Genomic DNA, 12489 nt, shown 5'->3' on the forward strand with positions numbered 1-12489 from the left:
TTTATCTGAAAAATGGAGGGATTTTCAAGGCATTTTTTGCTTTTGAAAGACACAACCCAAAATGTAGTAAGACGCGTGAGAAGCAAGTAGGATGAGATACGAAATTCACTTATAGCATAGTTCTCTATTTGCCTTTTGACAAATTGTAGTAATCTTCCTAAGCCTTAGCCACAATTATCTAAATAATAGAAGAAAGACATTAAGAAAGCAATGCCTAGACCAATCTATCAAAGTTTATTTCATAAGAAAATTTATTCCAAATATCACAATTCACAACATACAAATTCAATATAAGAGTTTTTAAATCTGAACATATTTTAATCAAATTTGACAAAAGATCTCCCTTCTATATTACAGAAGATTTCATCAGCATAAGATTTTACTTATTTGTATCACAATCTTCTAATTAAGTTGTCTAGTCTCTACTGATCGGCAACTCGGGTGTAGAATGCAGGAACACAACAATTTGTCGAAATGAACATACAAGCTATAACAATGAGTAATCAATCTGACTAAAATATGAAGACAACACTTTCTAATAGGTCAATTGTGAACGCTTATTTTAATGATGTACCGACATATTTCCATGATTTGATTTATAATGAAATGCTACAAGTTTATTGCTCTAAAAAAAAAAAAGTAGTCAAGCATGCTTAGCAAGATTTTTTCTTTTTCTTTTGAAAGGCAACGTAATTTGATTAATGTACAAGTACAACACACCTATCTCAAGTGGTGCAAGAGTGGAAAAGTGTACATATGATAATTGGAATATATGAACGCCGCACCATATCTGCCACACCCGTAGCTAAGACAATACCAGTCAAACTCAACATCAAGAACACAATAACACAACTTCAAAATTCTGACAGAATAGAGAACCGCTTGCAAGAACAATGTTTGAAAAAGTGCAGAAAAATCAAGTAAATTTGCCTCGATTAATCTTCTTAGTAGCAAGGTTTTTCTTTGTAAATATTGCAGGGTTTTGATTTACAAAGAAAATCTCATGAATTTTGATTTACAAATAAAAAATGTGTTTTGTCATTCTACTTATAGCAAACAACTAAATAGAATACTACAAACAATATAAAATGTGTTTTGTCATTCTACTTATACTAGTTATTTTGCATATTAGGCACAGTCTCTTGAATGTAATTTGTTTATTTATTTACTTCTATATGGCTTAACAATTTGTCCAATGTAGTTAAATCAATGGGAGCTTCTACGGTGCAGTCATGAAACTGAATTTTTTGAAAAAGTTAATTTTGATCTTAAGGTTTGATTCATTTTTAAATTGTTGATTACTGATTAATGATCAATAGTAATTCATCTAGTAATGCTTGCAACATCTTGGACTTACATGTACTATTTTATTGTTGGAATCTTTAACATGCAAACAGAGTTGATGATATTATGTGATAGTCTTAAGTGTTACACTTTGTGGGGTGTTACGCTTAAAACAAGGTAGGATAAAATTAGATTAAGTGTGGTCTTGTTAATCTGATGAATTGATGATACTATGAGGACTGAACTTTTGATGTCATTGTACAAACAGTGGGGTGTTACTCACTACATTTTTGATGTTATAGTGTTAACTTCACCAGAAAAGTCATTCTCATGACTTCACCATAGAATTTTCCTAAATCAATTTCCAATTTTAAACTAAATTAATTATAAGCTCATAAAAACTCACACTGTACCATCTAATTTTTTGTTGAAAAACAAAAACAAAGTATTCAAATTTCCACTAAAACTGTAAACATACTATGTATGGAAACAAAGAAAAAAGAACTATATTGCTACATTATTAAATATTGTTATATGGAAATTGCATGGTACCAGAAGCCATTTTCAAAAGCTATACTTGGACTCACGTTAGAAAGAGAGGAAGCTATTGAATACTGAGTTCCATGTATGACAAAATGAGAAAAGCAGTTACATGATCGTGTGTTCATTTCTGTTCACATTTTATTATTTTCTGAGTTCCATGTATGACACAATGAGAAAAGCTCTTACATGATCGTGTATTCATTTCTGTTCACATTTTATTATCTTTTAAATATAATATTAATTTTAGAATTGTAATATCATTAAACTCATGAGACAATAAATGTATTCCTACCATTCTTTGCATATTTCGCAGCTTAATAAGATTTTGTCACGGCAGTTTCCGTGATTTTTTGTTCGATATATTAAAACTTAAAACGACATGTGTAATAGAATTTTTGTTAGATATATTTTTATGATATTATTATAATTTTAAATTTAAATAAATTCAATCTAATATACTGACACGTGTATTCGTGCACACAAACTTATAAAACTTATTTAATATCTAACCCGGGCAACGCCGGGTCTCTAAACTAGTATTAGTTAAAAGTATTATTTCGGTGAGTTTTATCGTGGTTCCCATTTGTGTCGGAGTTCCAAAACCGGTTGCTATTTAATCAAGCATTTAGCAGAAGACTTCAGATTTCAATGATTCTTAAGAAAGACACTTACAAAGTTGAATGATATGTTCTCATATTTTTCAGGTAACATCTTTCACTTCCTATAAGTTTAATTTATATGCGCCGTCAATTTAAAGACTTTTTACACTCGCAATTGTCATATCATTAAAACCATTTAACTTCTGATAACTACTTCTAAAGACGTACATATGATTGATTGTGATTTATTGATAGTGTAATTTATTTTACACTGACGGTATATCAAAATTAAATATGGCTACATCAAGGTTTCAGTTTAGAAAGTAATACCTTTTCCTCTCCTCACTGATTCCATATTTTTCAGATGTAGAGAGGAACAAAGAACATAGAACATGAATCTCAGTTTGAAGAGAACAAGAATTTTTTGGAGTTTTGATTTTCCTTTCCCTGTTAGCTAAATTTTACTGACTTAGAACATAGAACAGGAATGAAAAATTCTAATACAAAAAAAAAAATATAATAGAAGGAAAAAATTAATGATTTATTGATATTGTAAAATAAATTGGGAGAATGTTTCAATTTAAATACTGCACATGTAACCATACAAATAGTTGTGAAGGGGCAAAAATTAAAAAAATGATCTATTGAGTTTTTTCCAATACAACCATAACTTTAATCTTATTTGACTCTGGTGAATTTTTTTTTTTTTAATGACCTATGCTAGTAGTTAATTACTCACTATGCTATTTGTTAGAGGGAGAAGTTGAACAAATGACCTCTTTACCACTCAAATCCTTACATCCCCTCTCCTTCAAACCATCAAACAAAGACTCTCATAAATTTTTTTTTTTTTTGAAAGATAAGATTGCAATATTGAAAGCAACAACTAAACTACTAATGCTCACATACGTATTGGATATCATGCAAGATAAGTTTAGCATCCTTCTTAAATGTCATCATCTCTAGTCAACTCCAAGTCTTTCTTGTGCTTGGACGAAGTTTCTTGTAATAGAAAATATCCCATAATTTTAGTATATATAATATATATGAGGTGATTATAGGATTCGGAGCAAAACTGCACACAAAATACATACATTTATATTTTGTGACATTGATGTTAATGGGAAATCAAGGATGTAACGGTTGCTTAGAGAAAGAGAGAATAGGGCTGTTGGAGATCAAGCACTACTTCGTGTCACAAGATGAAGGAGATTCTTTGAACACAGCTAGCAAAGAATTGGTTTCATGGGTTGATGATAGAGGTAGCAACTGTTGTTCTTGGAAAAGAGTCAAGTGCTCTAACATCTCTCCTGGTCACCTAACTGAATTATCCCTTGACTAGTTACTATCTGATCATAACATGGACCACATACATCATTAAATGAATGAACCTAAAAAGTAAATTTTGCTTATATTTAAAAACGGAGGGAGTATGTCATGTTTCTTCAATAGAGAGAGAAAGATCAAGAGAGAAAATAAGAACGTAATGAGAATGGGAGAGAGAAAGTTGTCTCAAAAGATTTTAAAATGGTTGTACTTATATAATTTCTTAGAAAAATAAAATATGTCCTTCAAAACAAAAATAAAGTTAATTAATTTGCTTTTTTGAAACAATAAGTAAGAGTGGTTGGTGTCTATCTAAAAACAAGAGGGGTGTTTGTTTGTATCATTTAAAAAACCTCCGAGGAGATGAAATTGGTTTCCCGTTTCATTTTTTATTTTCTTTGAAAGAGTCAAACAAGCCCAAGAAAATGGGTAAAAAGAGAGAATCGAACTTAAAATCTTAAGATTAGTGCATTCTATGATCTCAAATTAATACCACGAGACACACTCAAATGAGTTTCCACTTTCTATTTCTCATGGTTGAATGTGTTAAAGTTTTTTCATGACTTCTCTAAAAAAATTTTTCATGACTTTACTTTTTTACTACTAAAATAGTTGAAATAAAGCGGTTGAAAAAGTCTCTATCATGAGCATAGCTCAATTGGCAGGGACATGCATTATTATATGCAGGGGCCGGGGTTCAGACCCCGGACACCCCACTTATTCACATTTAAAAAGGTAAATTCTAGCAACTAGACTACTTAACAAAAAAATAATCGGTTGAAAAAAAAAATTTTACTATTTTTTTTTTTAAGGTTTTCCAAGACTTAAAAAGTTGGAGACATTAGACCTTACATGGAACAATCTAAATAGTAGCATCTTGCCAAGTTTAAATGGATTAACTGCTCTAACAACTTTGTACCTCGGTGGTAATTCGATGGAAAACTTCTCCGCTCAAGGTATTATTTATGGAGTATATAGTGATGAATAGGATTCAAGACACTTATTTTTAAGAACGTGATAAAATAGGTGTTCAAAATTGAATCATTGGTAGGAATTTAAATTAATTAACAAAAGCTTTTTGTTATGTATATTGTTCCAAGGATTTTTGAGATCAAAGGAGTTGGAGGTCTTAGACCTTTCCCAAAATGGGTTAAACTGCAACATCATAACAAGTATGCATGGATTCACATCATTAAGGAGTTTGATTCTGGGTTACAACGAGTTCAATTGTTCTCTATACACTTTAGGTACACATCTTCTATTCTTATATTATGACAAATGTTTTCATTTTCATTTTTAATAAAGAAATATATTATGTCCTTGCAACAGATTTTGCCAAATTTAGCCGGCTAAAACTATTGGACTTGAATCGCAATCGACTTACTGTTGAAGGTACTTTTACTATTATTGTTGTTTCAACTATTACAAAGAAACACAAAATTTATTACTACTATTTATGGAATAACATTTTATAGGAAAATTTATTCTGTTTGAGAAATTCAGACTTTGTTATCGAGTGTAAACTTCTCATAGCTTACTATGCTTCTCTTGAAGGATTTCCAAGACATAAAACGTTGGAGACATTAGACCTTACATGGAACAATCTAAATAGTAGCATCTTGCCAAGTTTGAATGGATTGACTGCTCTAACAACTTTGAAGTTGGGTAATAATTTGATGGAAAACTTCTCCGCTCATGGTACGTTTTTTTTAATATAATTTGTTCTCTCTCTAATTATATTATGACGAATGTTTTCATTTTCATTTTGAAAAAAAGAAATATATTATGTCCTTGCAACAGATTTTGCCAAATTTAGTCGGCTAGAACTATTGGACTTGAGTCGTAATCAACTTAGAGGTTCCCTGCACAATGAAGGTACTTTTACTATTAATGTTGTTTCAACTATTACGAAGAACCACAAAATTTATTACCACTATTTATGGCAAAACATTTTATAGGAAAATTTATTCTATTTGAGAAATTCGAACTTTTTGTTTAGGAATTTACAATCTACGATATAAATCATATTCTCAATAGAGGCTCTATGTTAATGAGTTTACAATCTCTAATTAAATTGAATAGAATAATTCTAAATAAATTAATTAGTGGTCAAACACATCCTAATTTTGTTGAGAACATTTTTAAGAAGGGTTTTTCTAACCTGTGCAATGTTGCACAGGATAAGATGCAGTTAATGAACCTTTTCTCTATCTTCTATTAACTTTTTGGGCATATTTGTCTGTCATATTAATTACCTCTTTTTCTCTCAAAAAAATAAAATTAATTACCTCTTTTCTTTGAAAATGGACGACACAAATTACATTCGAATAATTTGAATTAGTAACAAATGTTTAAGAATAATTAATTACCTTATTTGTGCAAAAACTGCTACATTATATTTGTTGTGCACACACTGGGGAATAGTTGAAGTTTATTTGCTTCAGTGTTCTTGTGTAAATACCATATTAATTTTTTGGTTGATGCAGATATTGTGGCACAGGATGGAGTTATTGGCTTAAACCGAGGATTCGTGCCCAAAACATTAAAAAACCAACCTAACAGCAAGTACTTTTGATCTTTTATTGCTAGCTACTCGATTATGTTTCCTTAAATTCCAATTTCGTTGATAGTTGTTACTTAAATTACATCTTCAAACATAAGTAGATAACATTCTGTTTCAAACAAGAAGAGATTTCTATTCTCGATCCACTAAGAAGAACACACACTCACAACAACTATGATATATTTAGCTAATAATGTAAATTTATTTTACTTCGAAGTGAATTTTTTTTAGTTTGTTCTCTAAAACAAAATATTGTAATTAGTTACCGAAGAAACAATCGCCGAGGAAAACCGAAGAGTTTCAAACAATGAGAAAAGAGTTTCAAACAATCGCCGAGGAAAACCGAAGAAACACCCATAGACAATGATGGTGAACTTAAGATTCATTTTGTTATTTGTGGGAATTACTTTTGCCAAACTGCTAGGAGTGATATATCTCAGAAGGGGCTGTAAATTTTGTAGGACACAAGTTTGTTCTAGGTGCCCTATTCTCTTGCAAATCTAATAAATAATTGAACATAGTTGTTAAAATCGTTCAATTATAGCCGCTCTGACCAGCTTCTTGGAACAAATGTATAAACGATTTTGTCATGGAACCGCGTGAACTGTTAAGAGCTGATCTGGTTTTCGCTCAGGACATGATTATTTCTTTGTAAAAATCTTCGTAAAATGCTACTTTAATAGAATACAAGTAATAACTTACAACCCTCATTCTTAATACATCAACTTTTGTAAGTAATTCATTTTGAGACCCTATGTTTTACAGTTTCTTTCATAGAATACAAGTAATAACTTACAACCCTCATTGAAAGGTTTATTGCTCGTATTAACACTTTTGCGCAATTTTTGTGGTTTTTGCAAAAGCATTTTTCTATATTTTTCTCATACCTCGAATGTAAATGTATCTTACTTTGTTTATATCCTTGAGATTACAATTAGCTGTTGACCCTGGGTTCATTAATAATCTCTTATATTTTTAATTACATTGTATGGGTAATAAACAAAAGAAGTTGTTACCAGAGGAGTCGTCACTCCCGTTAGTATTAGATGCCATTTCCGGTTAGTTATGATTGTTCGTAAGCTTTGTTTTTTGAATCATCATTTAATAGTCATGGACACACTGATATATGTGCACACATTATATCTAAATAATTTCAAATAGTAACAAATCTAAAAGATTAATTCCGTTTATTGGTGCAAAAATTGAAATATTCGATTTGAAGATGTTATAATCGGTGGTAAGCACACACTGATGGGGAATATAAGAAGCTAAAGTGCTTCAGTGTTCATGTATAACTGCCAAATATGGTCTATGCAGGTATCCTATCGTGGCACAGGATGAAGATATTGGATTGTACCGAGGATTTGTGATCTTATATTTCTACTCGATTACGTTTCCTTAGATTCCAATTTTGTTGATACGAGATACTTAAATGACATCTTGCTAAAAATTAAGTACATAAAATCCTTTTTAAAACTGGTTTTCTTGTTTAAGATTTCTATTCTCAACCCACTAAGTAAGAACACCCACTCACATCACAACTATGATACGTTTAGCTACTAATGGGTAATTTGTTTTCCTACTATAGCAAGAGTTGGCCTTTTTGTGTGCCAAGAATGTTTGGCTTAGGTGTTGTTTTTTCTTGTGGGAGGCCATGTTGTTCTAGTTTTAGTAGATAGTTTAATTCCTCTCTTTTCCTTATTGGACTTCTCTATTGTAATCTGATTTTCAACCTTGGGTAATTCTCTATTGTAATCCTTTTTCTTTAGAGGAACCAGTTCATGAAATATATTAAAACTTGCATCTTGTTGTTACACTAGTTTTCTTATAATTTTCTAATATTCAAAAATTTGATCTTTAACATCAGATTAAACATTTCTGTACTTTTTAATTATAAAATGTGCTAGTAAAACCTTTCAAAAACATTTGTGATGTTTTATAAATGTGGCGGGTGACAAAAGTTGCCTTTCATCAATACACAGACACATACACTCCAAGTTCATGTAGAGAATTTGAAGTCATAAAGATGAACTCTTGATTGTGTGTCCTCTTAATTGTGTGGTCTGTAACGCAGCAGATGAGGACAGTTTTCACTTGTTTTTTGTTGTTGTTCCAAAGCAGTTAATATATGGCACGCAAGTGGACTTTGGAACATTATTGATCCTCTAATAATACAGCAACTTAACAGTGTGGAGGATGTTATGTTCGCAGTTCTGCAGCAACCCAACTACAATCAGGAAACAGATAACAGAAACAGACAGCTTCATTTTGGAGCATGTGAATCACTTGTTGGAGGAATATCGGAAACAATATGACATCAACACATCAAGCATAAGGAATCGCAGAGCAATGGTGGCAGAAACCGGCAAGAGGAAGGTTGAAGTGCAACGTCGATGCATCATTCTCAAACTCCCGTAACGAAGTGGGGATAGGAATATGTACCCGGGACGACGAGGGAAATTATGTATTATCCAAAACTATATGGATAAAGGATTTACAATTGGCGAATGTTGATTTCACTGTGGACTCGAAGAAAGTTGATTTCGTAGTGGAGACATTACCGATTTCGGTGTTATTATGGATGTATACATTTGCGTCATTCTTTTTTAACAAACTCATATGTGTCACATCTCGAGCTAGCTCCCAAATTTATATGAATATACAGTCTTGTATTAACGACTTAATATCTAATGAAATGCTATATGCATATTTTCCTAAAGATGAACTCATTATGTTATTTAATTAATGGATCAATTTGGAATGGAAAATTTAAATCATTTGGTCAATAGAAGTTATTGATACGTTATATCATGGGAGGTTAAAGGTTGTTTTTTTTATGATTCTACAGTAAATGATGCATAATTAAATGGGTGAATTGGATTAAAGTTCTCGTATCAATGTTTTGATTTATAACGATAGTAGAAAGGAAGAAGCTGAAAAAATTTTGAATTCATTGACCAGGTGGAAGTAAATGGAATTACACGAATTACAAATTTATTGTTCACATATGAATACTAATCAAGTAGTCAAGCTGAACAGCAGTAGGAGTGTGGTCCTTAATTGAGCCGTTATTACATAGGTTTGATGATGCGCCGGAGATAATATTTCATGTGTTGGAAGATGCAGCTGCGTCGCAAGCTGAATTTATTGCCACGACTCTATGGAGCATTTGGAAGAGTAGAAATCTTAATTTGTGGCAGCAGTTGACTGAAAATAACACAAGTGTGGTTGAAAGAGCTAAATACTTGTTGGAAGAATGGAGAAATGCTAATAAGAAGCAGCTGCAGCGACCTGCACAGCTAGAAGGTGCAGTTGCTGTCATGAGTAATTGATCAGTGCATTTTTAATGTACTTTCTTCTATCTTATGCTATGGCAATTCTATGATTTCTCCCTTTATTTTTAGTGTTTTTAATTGTTTTCCAAGTTTAGTTTAGTTTTGCACTTATTTTTTTTGGCTACTTATTTTCTGAATAAACAGTAATTTGACACCTTTTATTGCACAGGACATAACTGGAGCTGCGTTTATTGGATTGCCGCCCGCGACCATGCGTTGGAAAGCTAAGAGAAAATACTACAACTTTCATGTTGAGGCCAGAACCCAGTTAGGAGCGCACAGGAGTCAAATAATTGCGTTATGTTCCAGACGTTATTTTAAATAATTAATTTTGAGACAACTTATGTTTTTCGGCCGGATACTTTTAAGACCCGTTCCCATGTAATTTAAAACTAAAAAAAATCAGCTAGAGCTGCTCATTGACTGTTCACGAAATAGAAACCCTAAGGCAGCTGCTTTCTATGGAGAACTAATCTCTCTTTCGATCCATTGGTGAATGAACTTTGTTGTTGACTCTTGAGGTTCGGTTTTAATAGCAATTTGTTATGTTAATGCTGATCATATATAAATTTTCATGTCTCTTTTATGTGTATGAATTTGGTACAATTGATGCTTAATTATTCTGTTTCATATTCATATCGTTGAGATTGTTCGAATTAATTCATCGCTTGTTTAAATTAATTTGAACAGAAAACTATATATATATATATATATATATATATATATGAGGGCATATCACATGAGAATGGTAATCTTATGTGAGAATGATGAGAATACATATCAACCATTAAATTAAAATAGATGGTCTAGACTAAAAGCTTTATTTTAAATGACACATGTGCCTTCAATTATCTTCGGGATGAGTTTCTAATCTCTGATTCTTCTCCAATCTACGGGATGCTCCTTCAATTATCTGACTTACAAAAAACATGATTGAAGTGGTTTCAAATATTAAATTCTCCATCAGACTCCATAGCTAATTGATCCACCATGTAGTTTCTCTATATTCTATAATTTCAAGTCACAGTTCTCTTCTCTCAAATTGCAATCAACACTTTTTTTTTTTAATGAAATCAACAAAATTGCTACGTGATTAAGGAAATCAACGAAGATGCCCCTTTTATTTTTATTTCTTCAACGTTGATGGTGTGAAAGAAATTAAGTTTTTAAATTAATTAAACTCATTGAAATCGCCTTCAACGTTAATGGTGTGAAAGAAATTAGCAGTGGCTAGGTGATTGTATTTTCCTTAAAGATATTTTCCTTAAAGATTATGGCAAGTGATTTTGCAGACTTTGTCTTGTTTGGCGTTAACAAATTTTACAGATGTTTGTGGATTGGAGAAGGGAAGAAGATGAAGGGTTCAAGAGATTGGATGAGATGTGGAAAGGCACATGTGTCATTTAAAATAAAGCTTTTAATCTAGACCATCTATTTTAAGCTAATGGTTGATATGTATTCTCATCATTCTCATACAAGATTACCATTCTCATGTGATATGCCCTATATATATATATATATATATATATATATATATATATATATATATATATATATGCTTTCTTTTTCGCTTGCAAAAAGGGTTGATCGAATCTTGTTATGATATTAACTTTGTTATTGGTGACGCTTGATCATCACCATAGTTAGTTGAACATGTATGATTCTTAATCAAACGAATTCTTTATAAAACTGATTTTCGCTTGTTAAATGAGTTTTATAATCAATCAAAGCATAAACCTCTTAAACAAATATTTTCTGAGAACATAAACAAAGTTTCCTAAAACCAGTGGATTTCTTTTCTATTAATTGAATTCTTCATCCTTTTTATTGTTCTTCACAACCCGAAAACAAACCCCCCTAATTTAAAGTTCTTAATTGATTCAAATATTTTCTACTTGATAAGGGTCCTTGTGACACGACACTCTTGTCGCTACCCTAAGCTACAATTTTAATTACTCGTTTTTGACCCGTGTGCGATAGAGGATCAGTAATAATGCAGAATCAGATTCGGCTAGCAGTAACAGTACACATCGACGGCAGAACCGCTGCGTGGAAGGCTCAAATGCAACGTGGATGCTTCCTTCTTAACTTCTGCTAACAAGCTGGGTATAGGCATGTGTATCTGTAACGAAGAAGGGCGTTTTGTTCGTGCAAAAACGATGTGGTTCTCCTCGGTTTGCTCAGTAGATGTGGGTGAAGCCTTGGGATTGAATTATGCTATTCAGTGGGTTCATGAGTTACGGCTACAAAATGTTGATTTTGAGGTAGATTTGAAACATGTAGCAGATTATTTCAACCAAAGCAATGGAGATATTGCTGAGTTTGGAATCATTATGGATAGTAATATTCCGTATTGCTCCTTCAATTAAGCAAACTCTCATGAGTTTATTAGGAGGCAACCGAATGAGGTTGTCCATGAATTGACAAAGGCAGCCACTTCTTTGACTAGCTTCCGATTTTTTAATGATGTACCAACATGTATCCATGATTTGATTTATAATGAAATGCTATAAGTATATTGCTCTAAAAAAAATTAGTCAAGCATGCTTAGCAAGTTTTGTTTTTCTTTTGAAAGGCAACGTAATTTTATTAATGTACAAGTACAACACACCTAGCTCAAGTAGTGCATATTAGGCACAATCTCTTGAATGCAATTTGTTTATTTATTTACTCTTTATTGCTTACAATCAAGGTTTTACAACTTGAGAGTTTACCTCAACTCGTTTTGCCTAGGTAAACTCGACTCGTAAACTCGACTCGAGAACTCGTACGAGTTTACCTAGAATTAAAATTATATAAAATTTATTATATGCATGCCATATATAAGCTAATATAATAT

The 12489-nt window shown here is 31.8% G+C and overlaps 1 protein-coding gene across 1 annotated transcript in view; it reads left to right on the forward strand.

Moving 5' to 3' along the window:
- LOC146926432 (putative receptor-like protein 8) overlaps positions 1 to 6245 on the forward strand; it is a 29820-nt gene extending 23575 nt beyond the window's left edge. The window contains exons 3-6 of the mRNA XM_085706909.1: positions 3488 to 3739; positions 5082 to 5144; positions 5256 to 5450; positions 5553 to 6245. Coding sequence (XP_085563035.1) covers positions 3488 to 3739; positions 5082 to 5144; positions 5256 to 5450; positions 5553 to 5710 — 668 coding nt within the window. The 3' untranslated portion in view covers positions 5711 to 6245. The remainder of the gene's footprint in view (positions 1 to 3487; positions 3740 to 5081; positions 5145 to 5255; positions 5451 to 5552) is intronic.
- Positions 6246 to 12489: the final 6244 nt, after the last annotated feature.

Source organism: Medicago sativa, chromosome 4, assembly GCF_051527215.1.
Source record: "Medicago sativa cultivar Bolivia chromosome 4, Bolivia_mono, whole genome shotgun sequence".
Taxonomy (NCBI): domain Eukaryota; kingdom Viridiplantae; phylum Streptophyta; class Magnoliopsida; order Fabales; family Fabaceae; genus Medicago; species Medicago sativa.